This window comes from Pygocentrus nattereri, chromosome 4, assembly GCF_015220715.1.
Source record: "Pygocentrus nattereri isolate fPygNat1 chromosome 4, fPygNat1.pri, whole genome shotgun sequence".
Lineage (NCBI taxonomy): Eukaryota > Metazoa > Chordata > Actinopteri > Characiformes > Serrasalmidae > Pygocentrus > Pygocentrus nattereri.
This window is the reverse complement of record NC_051214.1, coordinates 21034131-21057793: the sequence shown is the minus strand read 5'-3', so window position 1 is coordinate 21057793 and position 23663 is coordinate 21034131. Positions and strand designations below refer to the sequence as shown.

The 23663-nt window shown below is 40.1% G+C and overlaps 2 protein-coding genes across 2 annotated transcripts in view; both read left to right on the top strand.

The window, feature by feature from the left end:
- LOC108415822 (E-selectin-like) overlaps nt 1–23663 on the top strand; it is an 80602-nt gene that overhangs the window by 12221 nt on the left and 44718 nt on the right. The gene's annotated exons all lie outside the window — the stretch shown is intronic.
- On the top strand, nt 6506–23577 carry LOC119263237 (E-selectin-like). The gene is made up of 8 exons (XM_037537881.1): nt 6506–6613; nt 7225–7291; nt 15476–15844; nt 17821–17928; nt 18279–18467; nt 20526–20576; nt 21079–21192; nt 23339–23577. The coding sequence occupies exons 2-8, from the start codon at nt 7225–7227 to the stop codon at nt 23512–23514; spliced, it is 1074 nt and encodes a 357-aa protein (XP_037393778.1). The 5' UTR covers nt 6506–6613; the 3' UTR covers nt 23515–23577.

Genomic DNA, 23663 nt, shown 5'->3' with positions numbered 1-23663 from the left:
AGAGGCGACCTAGCAACACCTTAGCAACCACTTGGGATACCATGGCAACTACTTGAAATTACTGCATTAACACAAATAAATAAATAAATAAATAGTGTAATAAACAACCTGCATTGTCAAGCCAACCTGATGCTTGGTCCCCTATTTTCAAGTATGTATTCCTGCAGGCTGGACCATCTCCAAATAGGAAGGACTTGACCCCAAATGGGCCGGGTTGAGCTCCACATGGGTTTGTGTCTGGTTAAATGCTTTGTTATTGCTCCAAAACAAATGTATGCAAAAAGACTTAACTGTAGTGGGTCCCGGACTCTTTATGACAATTTGGGTCTACGAAATGCTATGAAATGTTTACCTTTTACTATTGTAGTGAGGGTGCTCTCAAGAGAAAGTCCAAGACACCAAAATATCAGTTCATAACCCGGCTTTATTCAACTCAGGACAGAACAGCCATAGATATCCATACCTAGATGCCGCATTGTCTGTTGTTCTCTATCTGAGGCGATACGTCTGTGCGTCCGCCATGTTGGGGAGGTCAAGATCCGCTTGTGCACAAATTCACTTCAGAGACGATGAGTCTCAGGATTAAATCAGCCACAACTTCCTTATTACTCAATGAATTTTCACCAAAATTGTTTTGTCATAATCAATCTAAGTGGTACGGACTGCTCTCGGTGGCTTTTATCAGTGTGTGAATCACTTCTAATCTTTATACACAGAACAAAAAAAGCTACAGTTGGCTTCCAATTCGCCAGCTTGTTGTTCGAGTTTTCCCGTTCCTCCTTAAATGGTGCAGCAGTCACTTTCTGGTGCCTGACGCTGCAGCATTTAAGGTGGAATTGGATAAAAATAAATACCACATAAAGTTAAGATCCCCTGAATTGACTATTAAATGAAATAAGCTTAATATAAAACCAGAGGAAAAACAATCATATCAACAGGTTCTCTGGGCCTCATTAACCACTCGGCCACATCTTCACAAACATCACACAAACAATACGCATCACCCAGGCATGAGAGTGGATCACTGCGTTCCCTCCATTATATGATGTTATCCCACTTTCTGAGAGCAATATTCCTGAAATAGTTTATTTTTTGTCACGGTTGGCCCCTCCCAGTCCTGTCCATGTGTTCTTGTTTTGGTTTTGTAACTCCGCCCCTGATTGTATTCACCTGTCCCTCATTGTTCCGTGTATTTAAGCCTTGCATTTGCCAGTCTTTGTATCATTGTATTGGTCTTTGTTTGATGTCTGTTTGCTGGTTGCTCTGGTTTTTGTCATGTCTGTTTCCCGTTCCGTCCGCATCGGCTATATGAACCTGGACTCTTTTGACCACGACCCTGGATTTGCCCATAATAAATCTCGCTTATCTCAGTGTATGTGTCCCCCTCCTCGCTCCCCCTTACAGAAAGACTGGCCACCACAGGACGCAGCAGGTAAGCGAGACTCCGGCATGTGGTTGTTCCGTTGGGACGAAACTCCGGCTGTTTCAAAGCAGCACAAGTTCACCGTGTCCCAACGCCACCAAGCCGGAGACAGCAAATCCCCTGGCGCTGAGGGAACACGAGCGTCTCGTCGGTCCCGCAAGAAAGCGGAGGACCTTCCCACCTTGTGTCCGGGCAACGAGAGCTCAGGTAAGCGCCTTGGGTCTGCCCGTCTTGAGCGTCACTGCAGGGAGGAGCGACCTGCAGTGCAAGACGAGGTCAGACGGAAGGAGCATTCAGATGACCCGTTTTGTGGGACTCGGCTCGTTCGCAAGCATCACTGCGAGCTCCCTATCGCTCGAGTGAGCTTTGGGAACGGCCGAGTGGGTCCAGTGTCTGTCTGTTCCTCCAGGTTGGAGCAGAGGTCCCCAGCCCGAAAGCCTGATCCCATGGCCGCACCCCGTGGCACTTCTGATCCCGTGGCCGCACCCCGCGGCACTTCTGATCCCGTGGTCGCACCCCGCGGCAAGCCTGCGCCTCTGGACCCGCCGCCAGTCGCCACACCTCCGTGGACGTCGTAGCAGGCCCGCCTGCCTCCGTGGACGTCGTAGCATGCCCGCCTGCCTCCGTGGACATTGTAGCAGGCCCGCCTGCCTCCGTGGACATTACATCACCTTTGTTCCCGTTTCTGCCTCTGTGCCCGTTTCTGCCTCTGCTCTGGCTTCGGTGTCTGTGCCTGTTCTTGTCTAGTTTGGTTTTCTTTTTCTGGGTTTTGCTTTCTTGTTGGTTTTTTTTCGGTTCTGTGTGGCATGCCTTGGTGTGCGTGCCTTTGGGGGGGGTACTGTCACGGTTGGCCCCTCCCAGTCCTGTCCATGTGTTCTTGTTTTGGTTTTGTAACTCCGCCCCTGATTGTATTCACCTGTCCCTCATTGTTCCGTGTATTTAAGCCCTGTGTTTGCCCCTTGCGTTTGCCAGTCTTTGTATCATTGTATTGGTCTTTGTTTAATGTCTGTTTGCTGGTTGCTCTGGATTTGTCATGTCTGTTTCCCGTTCCTTCCGCATTGGCTATATGAACCTGGACTGTTTTGACCACGACCCTGGATTTGCCCATAATAAATCTTGCTTATCTCAGCATATGCGACCGCCTCCTCGCTCCCCCTTACATTTTTGGACAGTATCTTTCTTAAACTGCTGCCCTGTAATGGTACTGAATGCAGTCCAGCAGTGATGTTGACCTCCCTAAAATGTATGTATATCTGTGAGAACAGTGCACAGAAAAGAGAAAAACCCTGTCTTCAGGTTAATGATGGTTCTTCAAGGGTTCTTCAGTAAAGAAAATGGCTCTACATAGCACCAAAAAGGATTCTTCTATTATTACAAGCTTGACTTCATAACAAAAGCAGAACACCTTTTGGTACTATACAGAACCCTATAAAAAAGGTTCTACATAGAACTAGATCTACAGCACATTCATCAGTCTGAAGAACCCTTCAATCATGCAAAAGATTCTTTGAGTGTTCATGGATCTATAAAAAAACATTTTCTTTACTAAAGAATTCTTTGAAGAACCATCATTTTTAAGTGTTGGCTAGCTCTCACTGCTCTCCATAAAATACAGAGTGCCCAGAACAAAAAGGCTGAGCTATAGAGCAGAATAACTAAAGTAAACTCAGGCGTGACTTGATGTCACAATATAGTCTTATACACCAATTAGGCATAACACTATGACCACCTCCTTGTTTCTACGCTCATTGTCCATTTTATAAGCTCCACTTACTGTATAGGTGAACTTTGTAGTTCTACAGTTACAGACTGTAGTCCATCTGTTTCTCTGATACTTTGTTACCCCCTTTTACCCTGTTCTTCAGTGGTCATTAATTTGCTGAAGTGTAGACTTTCAGCTTTAATTTAAGGGGTTTAAAGGATACTGCATTCACCTTTTAGAAATTACAGCGATGTTTTACATAATCCCTCCATTTGTACATGCTCAAAAGTAATCGGACAGTTAACCGATGAGCTGATAAATGAATCTGATGAATCAACAACGTGATACATTCTTTAAAAGAAAGAATACACTTCTGAACTCAGCCACACCAAAAGACCTGGAAAATCAATGAAGGCAACTAAAGTAGATGACTCCAGAATTCTTTCTGTGGTGAACCAAGACCCCTTCACAACCAGTGCTGGACGAAGTACACAAACCATGTACTTGAGTTAAAGTAGAGACACCAAAGGTAAAATATTACTCCAGTAAAAGTAGAAGTTCCTCCCTTTAGACCTCCACTTGAGTAAAAGTACTAAAGTATTTGCCTTCAAATGTACTTAAGTATAAAGTAAAAGTACTAAAAGAGTAATTATGGCTCTGATGTCCTGTTATAACAAGACTGACTTCATGAACTCATTTTAGGTAAAAATCCTCCAGCGTCTCTCTTGGTAAACCAGTCTTTTAATAGAACGTCATTAATTAGTGACGCTGACGTCTATTAAAATGATCAGAAGCACAAAACACTGAAGGTAAACAGTTTCCATCAGGGAGAACCAAGTGGCTCTGAAATCACTTTTTACACACAAGCAAAGTTTCAGTTTCAGATTTATTTACAACTTAGTTCCAAGTTTAAGTTTAATAAAAACTGGCTTTAAACTCAGGATCACAAATGAGCTCCTTTACTATATTGATCTGTAGGTCTCTGTTCATAAACATAAACCAGCCCAAACTAATTTACTATAAAATGAAATGGTGTTTGTATAAATTCAGAAAAAAGCCGCGTCAGTCTCGACTGCATATGTGGACATATTTCTATATTGTGCTCTATTTACACAAAGTTAGGTTAGTTCATCATTTATGTTGAACAGACTCTCCCAAAATTTTACGCTGCTGCTCAGATGTTGAACCGTGTGCTGCACTGGGTCGGTATGAGCAACAGGTCAAAACCAGCTCTAAACAAAGTGACCGCTGTGCCCTGATTGGTGCTCTTGCTTTGCGCTTCTTTCGTTTTGACATTTTACGTTTTTATACACACAGAAACCAAAAGGAACGACAGATTTCTCAAAATGTAGTGGAGGAAAAAGTCAGATATTAGACTTTGAAATGTAGTGGAGTGAAAGTAAAAAGTCGCCCAGAAAAACTTCAGTACAGATACACGAAAAAAGTACTTAAGTACAGAAACTAATTACATTTACTCAGTTACTGTCCACCACTCTTCACAACACCAAGTCGAGACAAGAACATTCTAGAGGAGGCTGGTATATCATTGTCTACAATCAAGAGATGCCTCCTTCATGAAGGTAAATACAGAGGGTTTACCTCAATATGCAAACCACCAGTAACACTCAAGAACAGAAAGCCAAGGTAATGTGACACCTCTCACCTGTAACTTCACTGCGCACATCATTCTTGCCTTACAGGAAATTTCAGAAATACTTAAAATAAAATGTAATGCAGCCCTGCCGGGAAGTAGCATTTATCACAAGACCAGAGGTCATTTGATAACATTGTGGTCGTTTACAAAAATATCATAAAAACACATCCTGCCATTTTACACGAATGACCCGTTCCTTGGAAAGATGGTGCACATAGGAAAACTGCAGGGCAAGCAAATATGTTCACAAACAAAAGGTGGTTCTTGGAGTTTGCTTCTCAATACTGAAGCCAATTTCTCATTTTTGACCGCACTTTAACTCCTTTATATTAACTTGAGTGTCCCTGGGCATGTGCCCAATAGGCCTGGTTGATACTCCCTGGTTAGTACTTAAAACGCCACTTTAAGCTTTCGCATTTTAACTTTATTCAGGATTATTTTGTTTCACATTACAACAAAAACCTTAAAGTCTTAAAGTTACATAAAGAGTTTCATTAAAAACACAATAAATTCCAAAATCCTACTAATGGCCCCCCTAAACCTAATAGCTGGTTGTGCCAACTTTGCTAGTAACAACTGCAATCAAATGTATCCAATAACTTGCGATGAGTCCTTTATATCGCTGTAGAGGAATTCTGGCCAAGTCTTCTTTGCAGAAGTGTTTTCATTTGGCTACATTGGAGGGCTCCCACCCATTTAAGGTCTATCCCATTAAGATTCAAGTCAGGTCTTTGAATCGTTTAATCAGATATGGACTTCCTTGTGTGCTTTGGCTCACTGACCGGCTCCATAACCCAACTGCACTTGAGATTTAGATCATAAACTGATGGGTGGATGTTCTCCTTCAGGGATTTCTGATAGAGAGCAGAATTAATGGTTCCATTAATTATGACAAGTCATCCAGGTCCTGCACTGTTAGAAATAAAGGTACTTTGCAGGTACATTTTTTATTAATCAAGGTACAAACAATGTAACTGCTCCCTGAAAGGTACAACAGAGGTTTTAAGGTCCAATATTGAACCCTGTTTCAGTTTCTCCCAGTGGAAAAGTACATTAACACACCTTTTCATAACCGAATGTTTTAAAACAGAACAGTAGAATAAAAGCCTGGAGGTGAGGCGGGGTGTGTGGAGTCAGTACAGCTTAGAACATATTTCAGTAGATTATGGTTCAGTTATGTTCCCTGACTAAAGCTACTGAGATGTACCTTGGAGGGTACCACCCCAGAGACAAGAGGAGAACTGCCCCAGTGACAATTTTGTGCCTTTATTTCTGAGAGGGTGCAGAAGCAAAGCAGCCCAGACCATCACACTACCACCACCATGTCTGACTTCGGGTGTGACGGTTTTTGCTGTGGAATGTGGTGTTAGCTTTGCGCCAGATGTAACGGGACCCATATCTTTCAAAAAATTCCACAGAATATTACTCTAAAAGTTTTGGGGGTCGTCTAAATGCTTTTGTAGTTTTGGTTTGGCTGTCACTGTGGTCTGGAGTCCCTCAGCTATAATGAAGGCCTTGTAATCCTTTCGCACTCCGGTAGATTTTGTTTCACATCTGTATTTTATTCTCTTTAGAACGTGGCATCATGTGCTGCTTTTGAGATCTTGTAGCTGATTCACATTGCCAGGCAGGTTCTATTTAAGTTCTACTTACTTCAGTATGTGCAAAGACAAGTTCAGAGTTGGTGACACAGCACTCTCATGTCATGTGTTGCATAATTTCCTAGTAGGAGCAGCACAGTGTGGCTACAATACAGAACTGCATCAAATAGTTGCAATACCATTCACAGAGAGAGGCTCTTTCTCAGAAGTCTTACTTGGGGGATGCTGTTAAGGTAAGCCATGCATCTCAACACAGGCTGTGTTTCATTTTAACACCGGCTCTTTTGGTTTTGATTGCACTGTGACAGATTTACACTGTAAAAATGGTCAGTTTTATGATAAAAGATTTCCCTGTCAGGAAAATCTTGTAGATCTTTGCAGTAAAGAAAACCTGGCAACTCCACTTTAAGGTCATTTGAATGAAATATGGATAGTATTTTAATGTAAAGACCTTATCAGCACAGTACTGTGAATGACTGACACTGTAAAATTACAGAATAATACAGGTGGCAAAGCTGTAACTGATATTGTAAATCATTTATATCATAAAAATACAGCATACAATAAATGTACTGTATTTTTTGAAAGCTCTGCTGTAAATTGCCCAACAATGTTCCATTACTGTAAACAGTCAACAGCTGTAATTTGCATTTTTTGCTGCTTTTTCTTTCTTCACAGATGTTACATCATGTATTTACACCTGTAAATATTTGTTAATAACAATAATAATAATAACAATAAATAATAAAATAATGATAATAATAGCTAATATTCAATCAGTGTTAATTATATATTTACACCCAGACTCACATGCAGTTCTTCTGACTTGCTTCTTGTCCATCAGATGGCTTTTATGAAGCATATACGGCTGTGTTTTGGATGGCTGGCTGTTGCGATCATGGTTCATAATGGTACAGTATGTTTGATTATTACCTGTTGGATTTTCTGGCTGTAGTTACTTGAAGACGAGCAGTTTGATAAAGACCTTCAGGCGGGTCTTTATTAATGACTTATTTAGTCATTAATCTTAAGACTTAAAGAAACAGTCTAGCGAATGTCTAATTTACACAAATTCCATCAGCCAAGACATGTTTGGTTTTTTCCTTTAATTTTACACAGGAGATATAAGGCTATAAATATATAATTAATAAAAAATAATAGATATAAGAGCATGCAGAAACGATCACAGTTTTCCCTCAAACCATGTCAAGTTGTATGACCTCTATTTCAGATCACACTGAACTTGGTTTGAGTTGAATCAGTTGTGTGAAGAGTTCTACAGGCAGTCTTGCAATATTGTCAATTGGTGAAGTTTAAACTTCATCATGTTTTAGGTGGTGTTGTAGTGAAGACCACTAGATGCGAGTCCGAGTCAAGACTGAGACCAGATTGTGATTTTCTTTTCTCAGAATATAAAAAGAATTCATTTTAATCATTGTTTTATTTGTTGGTTTAAGATATGCATCAAAAACATACACTTGCACACCTACACAGACAAAGAAACAAATAATAAAACAAAAAAAAATAAATAAATAATGGGGGAAAAAAAGAAAAAAAAAAGACAAAAAACAGTTAAATTAAAAGTGAAATATTTGAACACCACAAATCAGTGGTTGATAGCATCTTAATCATGCAAACAGAGACACAAAAGGAGGCAGGAGGCAACGGCCCAAGACAAAATTGGAGGGAGTCACTTTTTGAATATAACTAATTGGAATCTTGATGATCCAAGAGCTCCACATCATCTAGATGTGTTAAGAAGGGTCCCCATGCTTTGTAGTAATTACCTATAGATCCTTTATTGGTGTAGTTCATTTTTTCTAGTTTCATGAAGTACAGCGCGTCTTTTATCCAGTGTGTGTGAGAGGGAGGATATGCTTTTTTCCAATGGGTCAGAATGAGCCGCCTTGCTAAAAGAGTCAGAAAAGCTACCAAATTGGATTTGCGTTTAGATAATGTGAGAGTAGCTGGAAGAACACCAAACATTGCGATAACTGGAGAGGGAGCAACAGGCACTTGCAAAATGCCTGAGAGTGAACTGAATATCGAGTTCCAGTATGTTTGTAATAAAGGACAAGTCCAGAACATGTGATATAGATTAGCCGGGCCTTGATGGCATCTGTCACAGTTGGGGTCAATATTGCTGTAAATTCTAGACAGTCTGGTTTTGGTCCAGTATACCCTATGCAATAGTTTACATTGTATTACCCCGTGTTTAGCACTCACAGAGGAAGTATGAACGCGTGACAATATTGCCCGCCAGGTCTCCTCCGAAATATCTTCCCCAAGATCTTGAGCCCATAGAGTTTTGATTGTATGGTCAGAGGGGTGGAGAGCAAAAATCCTTGTATAAAATATAGATACAACCCCCTTGAGAGTAGAAGGGAGAGATGAGAAAAGTGTATCTAGAGGTGACTGAGGCGGTGGATCTGGAAAGTTAGGGAATTTTTTCTTAACAAAGTCACGGATCTGCAAGTAGCGAAAGAGATGAGAACGAGGTAGTTTATATTTATCAGAGAGTTGCTGGAAGGAGCCAAAAACACCTTCGATATACAAGTCGGTGACAGATTTAAGACCATGGTCATGCCAGATCTTAAAGGCTCGGTCTTGTAAAGAGGGGGGGAATAGTGGGTTTGCACTGAGTGGTGTAAAAAGTGGGAGTGACTGTATGCCAAAATGACGCCTGAACTGTGTCCAAATCTTAATTGTAGACCTGACAATAATATTGTTACAATTTGATTTAAATGGCTGTATCGTGGAGATTAAAAGAGAAGCTAAAGAGGTGGGAGCTAAGGAGGAAGATTCAAGAGATAACCAGGCCGGCACAGAGGCAGAGTCATCTAAGTGCAGCCAGTAAGCAATAGGTTGGAAGTTAGCAGCCCAGTAATAGAAAAGGAAGTTAGGTAGCGCCATACTCCCTAAAGGTTTAGGTTTTTGCAAAGCCGATTTACGAAGCCTGGGGACCTTCCTATTCCAGATAAATTCTGCAACTATATTGTCAAGGTTATTAAAAAAAGATTTGGTGATGAAAATTGGAATGCATTGGAAGAGGTACAAAAATCTAGGGAGTATATTCATTTTGATAACATTAATGCGCCCTGCTAATGATAGGGGTAGCAATGTCCAACGTTGGAGGTCTTGTTTAGTACGTGAAAAAAGAGGGAGGATATTATATCTAAACAGTTTTTCAAACTTATTTGTGATAAATACCCCTAGATAGGTAAAGCCATGGTAAGAGATCCTGAAGGGCAGCCCAGACATGATGGAATGGCAAGCTGTAGGAGTTATAGGAAAAAGTTCACTTTTTTCCAAGTTCAATTTATAACCTGATATTTTCCTGAAGTCATCCAGGATTACCAGGACAGAAGGCAGAGACTGAATAGGATTAGACATATATAATAACAGGTCATCTGCAAAGAGTGAAACCTTGTGCTCTGTGCCACTCCTAAAGATGCCCATAAACTGTTGGTCCATCCGTAGTGCTACAGCGAGTGGTTCAATTGCAATTAAAAAAAGCTGTGGGGAAAGAGGGCACCCTTGTCTGGTACCTCTATAGAGAGGGAAGTGGTCTGAATACTTATTATTTGTTCGAACAGATGCCAATGGTGATGAGTACAACAAATTAATCCAAGATAGAAAGTTCCTGCCAAAACCAAATCTGCGTAGAGCTTCAAAAAGTTAGCTCCACTCGATCCTGTCAAAAGCTTTCTCTGCGTCTAATGAAATCACAATTTCTGAAAGGGGTGAGGATGGGGGGTTATATATGATATTGAGAAGCCTCTGTATATTAGAGAAGGCCTGTCTATTTTTAACAAAGCCTGTCTGGTCAGGGCAAATAATAGAAGGGAGAACAGAGTCTAACCTCAATGCTAATACTTTGGCTAACAATTTGACATCAGTATTAAGCAAAGATATGGGGCGATAAGAACCACAGGACATAGGGTCCTTATTTTTTTTAAGGATAAGCGTTATGGTGGCCTGACGTAACGTGTATGGTAACTGATCTGAGGCCAGGGCTGCGTTAAGCATTTTAAGGAGAAGAGGTACAATCTTACAAGAAAATTTTCTATAAAACTCTATTGGGAATCCGTCTGGCCCAGGGCATTTCCCACTCTGCATGGCAGTTATAGCTGTAGTAAGTTCTTCAGCTGTTAATGGGCTTTCCAGTAGATCTTGCTGTTCTGAATCGAGAGTGGGTAAATGTAATGTATCAAAAAATGAGTTTAACTGAGCTGAGTCAGTGACTGTATCAGATTCATATAATGTTGAGTAAAATTTTTTAAATTCTGTATTAATCTTAGAAGGGTCAGATGTCACACCATCTACTGTAATAATCTGTGGAATAAAATGAGTTGTCGCTGATTGACGGAGTTGATATGCCAGTATTTTATTTGCCTTGTCCCCAATATCGTAATAACGGCATCTAGATTTTAATAACGTTTCCTCAGCCTGGGATGTAGACAGAGTATTAAACTCAGATCTCAGAACAAGTAGTTGTTTATAGGAGTCTGGTTTTGGGGAAGATGAGTGTTTGTTATCTAGATCCTTAATGAGAGCTGATAGCTCAGAGAGTCGCAATAAACGCTGCTTTCTTTTATATGCACTGTATGAGATTATTTGCCCCCTTAAATATACTTTCATGGTTTCCCAGATGAGTAAGGGCGAGGCCTCAGGTGTAACGTTAGTGTCAGCAAAAAAAATCTATCTGAGATGACAGGTATTGCACAAACTCCTCATCCGACAAGAGGAGAGAGTTGAAACGCCAGGGAGCTCGAGACACAGGTGTATCTAGCAGAGAGATGCTTAAATTGACTGGAGCGTGATCTGAGATTGTGATGCTGGCATATGAGCAGGAACGAACAGAGGGCACAAGCCTCTTATCTATAATAAAATAATCAATACGTGAATATGTCTGATGGACGGGTGAGAAAAAGGAGTATTCTCTTTTGTTGGGGTTTAAAAGGCGCCATGGATCTAACAGTGCATACTGTTCAAGAAATACTTTAATAATCTTGCCAGATTTGGATAAAGGGACTGCAGTTAAGGAGGAGCGATCAAGTACTGGATCCAAACAACAGTTAAAGTCGCCGCCTAAGATAAGACAATGCGAGTCCAAATCTGGCAGAGAGAACAGAAACTTGCGAAAAAAAGCGTCGTTGTCCCAATTAGGACCATACACATTAGCCAGAATTAGTGAGGTATTATGAATTTGCCCCAAAACAATGATATAACGTCCATAAGGATCAGAAATTGTTTTAGTGGCTGTGAATGGCACTGATTTGTGAATCAGAATAGCTGCCCCCCTGGATCTCCCACCAAAGCTTGAGTGATACATTTGTCCTACCCATCCCCTACAAAGTTTACGATGATCAGTAACAGTAAGATGTGTTTCTTGGAGAAAAGCTATTTTGCTATCCAACTGCTTTAAATGACTGAGAACTTTGTTTAGCTTTACTGATGCATTCAAACCTTTTACATTCCAACTTGTAAATGTTAGCGAACCTCCAGAATCATGTGGCCTACTATGGCTAGCCATAATCACTTTCCAGCGACAGCATTAGAATAATAAGACCTTTTCTGCCTCCTGCACATCCAACACAAACATGATAAACCACCAAATACAGTACACAGTAAAAAGAAAAAGAACAACAAACAGTAAGAGTTTTTACCCCAAAAGCACTTCCCCAAAATAAGTGCATAACACCCTTTGTTACACTAAACTTCTAACGAACACTTACGACCTATCACTCGGGGTCAAGTGACACTGGCAAATAGTGTGAGAGAGCATACCAAATACGGAATTCACTGCAAATAAACTCCAACCCAATAGTGGGCATTTTCCATAAGAACAGAGCATTTAAAGAACATAACATTAACAACAATGTTAGCAGTGAACAGTTATAAACATCACGGACACTAAAAGATGCAGAAAATCAAATATTATTGTGCTTACTTAACTAGAATTAAAGATGAGCAGCAACTCAGTGTGTTGCTAAAGACTACTAGAGAATGTTAGATATAGCCTACCAGCTGCTGTAAAGGAGGCTGTCCCAGTCAAGAGACAGTCTTACAGTTTATCCATTTCGACATAACATGGTAGATCCACTTAAACACGGAACATAACCCAGGTTCAGTCGTTACTTTGACGGAGAAAGATAGCGCTTGATAAATGTTGTAGCATCATCTGGGTTATCAAACGAGTGCCTTTTTCCATCGGAGAGCGTTACTCGCAACTGCGCTGGGTAAAACATGCCATACTTTACTCTGGGGATGTTTCGAAGCAGTCGCTTTACTCCCGCAAATGCAACGCGCTTCTTGGAGACTGCCATGGTGAAATCAGGGAATATGGAAACCCTCTTTTCCCGGTAACATAGTGGCCCAAGACGTGCAGCTTGCTGTAAAATTCGTTCTCTCGTCTGGAAGTAGTGAAGTCTAACCACAAATGGACGAGGGGGCTCCTCATCCTTGGGTTTAGCTCGTAGCGTGCGGTGTGCTCGGTCAATCAGGGGCGGTTCGTCGAGCTGAAGCAACTCTCTGAGCAGTTCGGAGACGAACTCAGCCGCCCGGTTACCTTCCAGGCCCTCTGGTATATTGACCAGGCGTATGTTGTTCCTCCGCGACCTGGATTCTAGGTCCTCACATTTATCTTGAAGGCTTGTAACTAAGTCCGTCAGTTTGTTGACTCTGACTTGCAGCTCTGGTATGATATCACCGATAAAACCGGCGGCTTTCTCCAGCTCCGCCAGCTGGACGCCATGCTTGTCTGAGACTGCTTGCAACGAAGCGACGCTGGTCCTCATTTCTTCCCGAACAGCAGAGATTTCGGCCTTCAGATTTGTCGCCACTGCGTCGATTTTTGTACAAATGTCCTCCTTGAGGATGGAAATGGCGTCCGTAAATGCCCCAAGGCTCAGCTGCTCGCGGTCCGAGCAAGCCGTCGTTTCAGGGTTAGAGGTCTCGAATGGGGATTTCCCTCTTCGTTTTAGAAAAAAAATACAGAGGCATGCCAGTTTAAACAAAAAAATGTCACGACCGCCTGGAGCTACACACAAACGCAGCCAGTACGCTCCATGTCCAACCGGAAGTCCAAAAGAATTCATTTTACATTCATTATGATTCATTATATCGCTGTTGTGGGATCAAAACCTTGTATCTCCAAAAGGAGAACTTTAGAGGAGAAGGAAAAAACCTACTCTACTTTTAATGTAAGTCTATGGAACCAGACTTATTTCCAGGCAAATTTGGGCAATTTCTGTTGGTCCTTTCATCATGAAATTTGCACACAATATATAGAACCAAAGACATTTTCAAATTATCTCAAAAACTGAAAAATGACAAAAATGGAGATGCGAGGTTTTTTTCCCACAGCAGTGATATATTACATGTAATATTTATAAAAAATATTAATCATAAATAAATAAAACTCAGTTAGGTATCATGGAAAGATCAATTTGATTCTCAACCGGTATCCACCTTAATCCAAGACCAAGAGAAGCCTGTGTCCAAATAATATTTAGGCTGAAACAAGACCAACACTGTAAATTTACGGTCTTCAGACTCGAATACTGCTACACTTATTTAGCTATTTATCTACGCAAATTTTAGCTACATTAACCTTGTTGCTCCAGCTCAAAATGAAAAAAAAAAACATTTGGACATCAAAGACTGTCTTCAGTGGCTGACTGAATACATTTTGGGTAAGAAATAATTTGAGTACACTTAATTTTTTTGGCTGAACTATTCCTCAAACATCCTATACCTCTATTCACATTATACTTAAGCTATGTATGAGCATGAAGAACTGAAGTATGAGGGTTCAAAGAATACATCGACTGAAATAAAGCAAATAATTGCTCAGACACTGAAACAGTAGATGGGTGTTTCTGCAATTTCAGGCAATTTTAGGTCCCAGCAGTTCATTTTTGATTTGTAAACATTTAACTTAAGGCATAGAGGACAGAGCAATACTGCTTTTGGAGGCTACCTATATAAGGACATTATAACACAAGCATAAGCATTGAATAACATATTTACAAAGCAATACTTGAATGTTTATTAACATATTCTGCCAGAAAATGCAAGAGATTGTATTGACGTAAAGGATTTGTGCTTCATTTAGAACTGATATACCTTCTACACTATGTTCTTCTAAGTTCCATTACTTGGAAATGATGCTTCATAACATTGTTATAAAAGGAACAAATATCCATCACTTTGTACATTGTACAATGCGATGTCATTTACTTAATTTCTGTCATCTTGCTTTTATCAGCATATCGCTGTTGTCGTATCTCCATTTTTGACTTTTTTCAGTTTTTGACAAAATTTGAAAATACATAATGCCTTTAACATTGCCTGGAGATTTCATGATGACTGAACCAAAAGAAACAGCCCAAAATGACGTGAAAAATTCTGGTTCCATTGACTTGCATTACAAGTAAAGTAGGTTTTTTCCTTCTCCTGTAAAGTTACCATTTTTGAGATACGAAGTTTTCTTCCAACCACAGACAAAAGCTGGTGATATCAAATATCAAATATTACTTCAGAAATATGCTATTCAGTGCTTATGCATGTTGTGTAGTACCCATGTAGGTAGCCTTCAAATAAAGTGTTACTGTACAGTATCAGTTTCACCTTCACTGTAATTTATGAAGCATGATTTGGGTCAAAATACCAGTTTTATTCAGTGCCACTGCACTGTATAAATATTATTAAATGTATATTATCAGTCATTTTTTTATATCTCTAAACATCCTCAGTGACACTGACCAAATAGCCTTAAATAACACAGACATTCAATTGAATTTTAGTAATATTCAATTAAATAATATTCAATTGAATATTAGTTATTGAAACAGTTCATGGACAAAAGTGTGGAAAGTCTAATCCAGATGTCTCTGGATTTACAGACAAGCAAAGTAAACATCATCTTTTCATCTTCAGTCTTTTCTGCATGTTCTTCCCAAAGATTTTATAACTACTGTGATTTAAAAACTGCCTGCAGTGGCAGGAACACCCAGGAATGGAGATAATTCAGCAGACACTGAAACAATGTCCTGAGAAAGCTCTAACACAGTCAATCACGTGTCAAACAGAAGTCGAGGCCTGGACGTATCATTACCGGACAGACAGCAATATGGACTGGGAGACAGCTCGCCGGTGGTGCCAGCAGAATTACACAGACATGGTGGCCATCCAGAACCAGGAGGAGATCGCCTACCTGAACAACACGCTGCCCCACCACAAGCACTACTGGATCGGCCTCAGGAAGGTGGAGGGACAGTGGACCTGGGTGGGGACCAACAAGCCCCTGACTGAGGAGGCAGCACACTGGGCACAAGGAGAGCCCAATAATAAGCAAAGTAATGAGGACTGCGTGGAGATCTACATCAAGAGGGTTAAGGACAAAGCCATGTGGAACGACGTGAGTTGCAGCAGACCGAAAGCTCCTCTCTGTTATAAAGGTAAAACTTTCAGGTTAAAAAACCCTCAATCTTCATTAAACCATATGCAAAAGAAATATATTTAGTTAATTTTTATTTTATATAATTCCAAAATATGCATATTTCTGACAGATATGTACATATTAAAAACGGACACCATTATATACACTCACCAGCCACTTTATTAGGTACACCTAGTAAAAGGTTGGACCCCCTTTTGCCTTCAGAAGTGCCTTAATTCTTCGTGGCATACTTTCAACAAGCTGTTGGAAACTTTCCTCAGAGATTTTGGTTGGTTATTTGAGTTACGGCTGCCTTTCATCTCGAACCAGTCTGCCCATTCTCCTCTGACCTCTCACATCAACAAGGTATTTTCATCCACATAACTGCGCCTCACTGGATATTTTCTCTTTTTCGGACCATTCTCTGTAAACCCTAGAGATGGTTTTGTGTGAAAATCCCAGGAGATCAGTAGATTCTGAAATACTCAAACCAGCCCGTCTGGCACCAACAACCACGCCACGTTCAAAGTCACTTAAATCACATTTCTTCCCCCATTCTGATGCTCGGTCTGCACTTCAGCAAGTTGTCTTGACCACTTCTACATGCCTAAATGCATTGAGTTGCGGCCATGTGATTGGCTGATTAGCTATTTGTGTTGACAAGCAACTGAACAGGTGTACCTAATGAAGTGGCCAGTAAATGTATATTTAATCTACATATATGTGCATATATTCACCACCAACCTATACCTAACTGGATCTAGTCACATGATACACTATTTCCAAAAATATTTGCTCTTCTGCCTTCACACGCATATGAACTTGAGTGAGATCCCACTCTTAATCCATAGGGTTTAATATGATGTCAGCCCACCCTTTACAGCTATAATAGCTTCAGCTCTTCTGGCTTGCAGTCTCTGCTCTAATTCATCCCAAAGTTGTTCTATCAGGTTGAGGTCAGAACTCTGTGCAGGCCAGTCAAGTTCTTCCACACCAAGCTGGTTCATCCATGTCTTTATGGACCTTGCTTTGTGCACTGGTGCACAATCACGTTGGAACAGGAAGGGGCCGTGCCCAAACTGTTCCCACAAAGTTGGGAGCATGAAATTGTTCAAAATCTCTTGGTGCTGAAGCATTAAGAGTTCCTTTCACTGGAACTAAGGGGCCGAGCCCAACTCCTGAAAAATGACCCCACACCATAATCCCCCATCCACCAAACTTTACACTTGGCACAATGCAGTCAGACAAGTACTGTTCCCCTGGCAACCACCAAAAAACCCAGACTTGTCCATTAGATTGCCAGATGGAGAAGCGTGATTGGTCACTCCAGAGAACACGTCTCCACTGCTCTAGAGTCCAGTGGCGGCGCTTTACACCACTGCATTCCACGCTTTGCATTGATGTAAGGCTTGGATGCAGCTGCTCAGCCATGGAAACCCATTCCCATTCCCATTGTAGTCCTGAGAGTCATGGCTAAAGGCATGCGTCACAATATGTTGATATATTGGCATCTACTGTGTGCAAGAGCTGAAAAGGGGGACATGGTCTCATGTGAGTGGGGTGTGAACACTTTCACATAAGGAACATAAGGAACATGAATGTTAACCACTATTCAATCATAACATGAATAACATAAAATCTTGACTGATTACCTAAATTACATTTTATTGTCACTCAGTCAAGACACGGTACACGTATATTTCTTTACATTCAAAATCTGTGGCAAATATATATCGCCATATATTTTGAATGTAAAGAAATATATGTGCAGACATTTTTCTACATTTGTCATTTTGCTATGACGTTGCATATATTGATGTACAGTGCTGTGAAAAAGTATTAGCCCCTTCCAAATTTCAATATCAAATTAATTTTAATATTAGACAAAGACCACCCAAGTAAACACAAACTTCCCTTTTTTTAATGATGATTGCATTTATTTATTGTGTGTGTGTATGTGTGTGTGTGTGTGTGTGTGTGTGTGTGTGTGTGCAGTGTCCTGTTTAAATACGTCCTGCAGTGAACATGCTGAGTGTGTGGAAGCCATCAACAACTACACATGCAAGTGTGAGCCGGGCTTCTCTGGTCCCCGCTGTGAGAAAGGTACAGCAGTGGCATTAATACTGAATAAGCTAAAATCTACACTGCAAAAGCTGCTCGTTTCTTATTCACTGTTTTTGTATAAAATATTTTCCTATATGAAACTACAGCAATTTAGTACCACCCACTAAACACACTTGTGGTGTTTCAGTCCAGACTGCTTTTTGATTGAGGCAGTGGGGGAGAAAAATACAGTATACAGGCTCTTTAATGTAGGGCATTTGTGGCATGTCTGAAGAATGAATTAGTGCAAACACAATCCTTTACATGTTACTATCAATTTCTACTCTGACGCATTACAGCCCTTGAACCTGTTATGTCAATCTTTCCTATATTTCTCTGTGTATCCACAGCTGTACAATGTTCTCCAATCTCTGGGAACTCCAGTGGGTTGAGTATGAACTGCAGCCACCCCATCTCCACAAACAGCTACAACTCCACCTGCACATTCAGCTGTGAGGAGGGCTTTGAGCTGAGAGGCCCATACACAACCAAGTGTGATCACACTGGACAGTGGACACACAAGAACCCCACCTACACAGGTACTAATACAACTCCCACTGCAGGTGTTTGCAACAAATATCCCTATATAAAAATATTAAAGGGATTACCGAATCAGGGTTAAGGAGAGGGATGAATGGAAGATGGCCTTCATCACCCCATCGGGCAACTGTGAATACTTAGTCATGCCCTTTGGGCTGATGAATGCCCCAGCCACCTTCCTGCACCACATTAACAAAATTTTAAGGGAGGGGCTTGACCGTTACATATTTGTCTATTTGCATGACATTCTCATCTACAGCAAACATCAAGATGAACACATAGCCGACATCAAATGTGCTCTCTAGCTGCTCCTGAAGAACAACTGGTAACACTTTCTATGAATCTGGTACCTATAATGCATTATAAGTGCATTTATAAACATCTATAAAGCATTCATAAGGCTTTATAATGTTTGACATAAGCATTTGTAACTGTACATAAGTGTTCATAATTACACACATAACATGCTATAAGAGCACATTATAAGGCTTTATAGAACTATAATGCTATAAAGTGCTATAATGCCCTATAATATATACATGTTCCTGTTCTCTGGAATATTGGTGAGACCAGCATCATAAAGTTTTATAACAACTGCTTTGTTTATTCTCATAATTATAAAGATTCACAGTGAGAACCCCATTCTCCCACTGCAGGTGTTTGCAACAAATATCCCTATATAAAAATATTAAAGGGGATAAATGTCTATTTTTTGTAATGTTTGTGCAGAATCACCTCACCTATGTGGGCTACAGATGTAAAACCACTTTGATGAAGTGATGCTTAATGCATGGCTTGTTCACATAAAGTTGTATTGCAATAATTAAAATGATTAAGTGTGCAATAATTTCTTGATCTTATAAGATCTAAGGTAATAGCATTAGACCCAGTTACAAATTGATGCTGTTTTTGTTTTATAAATCCTAAAAATGTGTAAAGGAGAGAAAAAAAACAATCAGTCAACATTTTGAAAATTGGCTATAAGCACCACTATCATGTATTTTTTCCAAGTTAAAGTAAATCCTCCTTCACAGTAAAGGAAGCAATCAGGACAATCACTTAGTTTACCCTGAAAGAGTTTAAAGGTCTATCAAAATGAGCATGTTGTAATTTTCAAAACAGGATATCCTGTAAAAACTGGGCATATCCCTGTAATTACAGCCACTGTAACAACAACTGATAGATTGCAGTATACAGTTACAATCTGCACAGATGCTAACTGTGATGCAGAATCACATGTCTATTTACAAATATGTATTGCAGTGTACAGTTCAAGCTATAATACATTCACATCCTGAAAATCATGGCATAGCAGTATGTAAATTGAATATGAAATAGCATTTTCTCAGGGTGTAGTTTTGAAACACCCACGTATTTATAGGGTTTTATTCTGTGAGTGAGGCTAAACACTGGGCAGTGTATGCATGGCAAGGCAATGCACATCGCATACCAGTATTTAACCACCAACAGCTTGTACAATGGTATGTTGACAACTAGGGTCCATGGTTTCATGGGGTCTGTGGTACACTATACTGTCCACACAAAACAATTGGTATTGTTTCTCATCATTAAATGTTGCTAGTCCTCTTCTAAGGTCCAGTTAGCAACTTCTCAATCCCAGTATACATGATCATAATAAAGCACAATAGCTAAACATAAAACCAAAAAAAAGTACTTGTATGTAACATGATGTCATGAGTCCAGCACAATACCGAACTTGTCTTCCCAAGCTGTCCCCCTGAGGTAACACCACTGCAGTCCTGTGACTTTAAGTTTGTCATTGTACTGCAGAACAAAGACACACAAATGTACTTATCAGTTTGAATGTGATATTCAGTTTTGCCACAGATCTGACACTATATATTGGTTCAGCATGAAAAAGTTCCATATAATGTTATTGCAAAAAAAAAGTCATCGATTAACAGTATTTTTGCTGGTGGTATATACTTTATTAATCTATTACCAATGTGCACATTTGACATTAAGTACATTGAATGCAACAATTTTTAGTGTCATTGATCTAATTATAATACTTAAATGTGATTTGTTCTACCCAGGAAAGAAGGCTATCGAAACAGAAGAGGAAGAGACAAGGGATGACATAGCAGGTAAGATAAACTATTACTCAATAATACATGTAGAATATATCACAAGTGCCAATAAATGTTTTTCTTTTTCTGTGAAAAATGATTTAAGCGGTCATGTGTAATAAAACAATAGCTGAGAAATGTCCCAATTTTATCAGATGAGATGAATGAAAAAAAATGTACCCTTTAAAACTCTCAAAAGGTAATTATGCTCTACTAATGACATACACATCTTTGGTATGATCATTCAACTGTGGTTCAACTTGGATAAATGATTTCAGTATGTCTGGTTGTACTTTTTCAGTAGATTTTAACAGTATAACAACAATTGATTATTTTGGTCAGTTAAATAGTGGTATTGCATTTTTTTACCAATACATTTCTAACTATCAAAAATAATTATACAGCTTACTATCATTATTATTATTTTCTTATTTAATTTCGGTTTGAGTATGGATTAAATTGAATTTGGAATAACCTAATTAAAGACGACTAGTAAATCCAAATGTCTTGTTTTGCCAAGTTCTCTCCACAGAATCATCAACTATTGATGACTCAGATGATGAGGAGATGAAACCTCCTTCAAAAGGAAAGAAAGCAAGATCAACAAAGCAAGATGACCTGGGTCGACCTCGAGGTAATAACTAATAGTGATTATAATCAGTGTTGTGCCAGTTCACAGCTTTTCTGAACTAGTTCAAGTTCAATTCATACATGCTCAAAGTGAACAGTTCACGTTCAAAGTTCACAATTTTAATTCTGAACTAGTTCAAAGTTCAGTTCATTTTACTTTTTTCGTGAGATATTCAAATAAATACTTTTTTTCACACTACAAGCTAGAAATCACTATACGTTCTTTGAAACTGCTCATTGTAGACATTTGCTCATGACACTGCAATTGTGGGTTTCTTACCAGGTGATGAAACTTGCAGCAGTACAGACAAGGTAGACCAGTTCTATACTTAGTGCAATGAAATCTACCAGCATTTAATTAAAAAAAGAATATATAATATGAAATATGTATATATTATTTGATATATATGATATTATATATACATATGTGTGTGTATGAAATGAGCAAAACTCTTGAATGAAGGTAATGAAGGCAAAACTCAAAGGCACAAAAAACTTTATTTTTAAGGAAACTGCGTATCTTCATGGTTGATACAGTGATTTTTAACATGTAACTTTGTGTAAGATGGAACTTTATGCAACTTTAGGTAGGTAACTTCAACTTTCATACAGTATTTGGTGACCTTTTCAATTCAGTGCTGAGGACATGATCTACAGGAACAGGCTGCTGGCAGTGTCATTTGCGTTTGGGGTTAGCAGGGGGTCTTTTTTCCCTTTCCTCCCTTATGACCCTCGAGGGCGTGCATATATGCATTCACACTGGATGGATGTTTTAACTCAATGTGCCATTTCAAATTCGAGAAGGACGTTGTTGATGTCCTAACTTGTTATTGCTGCGCAGGTGGAGATATCTTACACAGAAAGGTAAGATTTTTGCCGTCGGGGTCTTGGTTTGCAAGAGTGTAAAATTGTTTTAAACGTTCATAAGGAGAATCAGTGTCTGTCTCTGTGCCATCACTTCCACTAGCCATTTTTTTTTAAATTGCAGCGCTCTCTCTCTCTCTCCTCTACTCTCTCTCTCTCTCTTCTCTCTCTCTCTCTTCTCTCTCTCCTCTACTCTCTCTCTCTCTCCTCTACTCTCTCTCTCTCTCTTCTCTCTCTCTTCTCTCTCTCTCTCTCTCTCTCCTCTACTCTCTGTCTCTCTCTTCTCTCTTCTCTCTCTCTCCTCTACTCTCTCTCTCTCTCCTCTACTCTCTCTCTCTCTCTTCTCTCTCTCTTCTCTCTCTCTCTCTCTCCTCTACTCTCTCTCTCTCTCCTCTACTCTCTCTCTCTCTCTTCTCTCTCTCTTCTCTCTCTCTCTCTCTCTCTCCTCTACTCTCTGTCTCTCTCTTCTCTCTTCTCTCTCTCTCCTCTACTCTCTCTCTCTCTCTTCTCTCTTCTCTCTCTATCTCTCTCTCTCCTCTACTCTCTCTCTCTCTCTCTCTCTCTCTCTCTCTCTCTCTCCTCTACTCTCTCTCTCTCTCTTCTCTCTCTTCTCTCTCTCTCTCTCTCTCCTCTACTCTCTCTCTCTCTCTTCTCTCTTCTCTCTCTCTTCTCTCTCTCTCTCTCTCCTCTACTCTCTGTCTCTCTCTTCTCTCTTCTCTCTCTCTCTCCTCTACTCTCTCTCTCTCTCTCTCTCTCTTCTCTCTTCTCTCTCTATCTCTCTCTCTCCTCTACTCTCTCTCTCTCTCTCTCTCTCTCTCTCCCTCTCTCTCTCGCTCCTCCAGCCCTCCGCGCTCTCGTCGTTGCCTGCTACGCCGGCAACTCAGCCCGACACTACGTTGCCCGCAATGCATTGCGCACACAATGTCGAAACCATTTCTGTGTGGTGATGCATGATTTAAGCGGCAGCAGCGAGAAGACAGGAGGGAGGAACTTTCTCTCGCTGCGTTTCAAAAGAGAAAACAGATGTCACTCAGTTTTCAATGGAAAACTAATTCCAACGTTCATTTACAGTGATGTCTGCCGTTCATGACACATAATGTGAACTAATTCACGTTCAAGTTCTTTATCAAAAAATGTGTTGCGTTCAGTTCAACGTTCATGAAAAAATGAGCGTGTTCGATGAACGCGTTCTTTTGAACTCGTTCACGCACAACACTGATTATAATATACTTTTGCAGTGGTTCTGTGGCATATCTGAATAAAGATATTCTTTTTTTTTTTTTTAGCAAAAACTGTTGGCGGAGCAATAATACGATACAAGCGTGCCGTACATGCCTTTAACCAAGGTGGCTCGATGAAGAAGGCTTTCCAAAAAGTGGGGGTGGATCGCAATACCATCTCCAGGACATCACCAATTCCTGAGCTTGCGATAGCAGCACCTGGTGTCTTTCAGGCCCTTTAGTGCCTGTTTGATGTAAATCATTTTTAATGTAAATCATCAATAAATGATGACCTGTTCACCGTACAAACGTGTGATTTTTTACTGTTCTGTTTAGGCATTCTTACATATGGCAATCCTACTTTACTTAAAGTCTGTAAGGAGCGCTTATA

Coding starts and splice junctions, on each gene's coding strand:
- LOC119263237 (XM_037537881.1), top strand. CDS start 7,225: ATGGCTTTTATGAAGCATATACGGCTGTGTTTTGGATGGCTGGCTGTT. Junction 7,292..15,475: donor TGCGATCATGGTTCATAATG/GTACAGTATGTT, acceptor CGTGTCAAACAG/AAGTCGAGGCCTGGACGTAT. Junction 20,577..21,078: donor GACAAGGGATGACATAGCAG/GTAAGATAAACT, acceptor TGTTTTGCCAAG/TTCTCTCCACAGAATCATCA.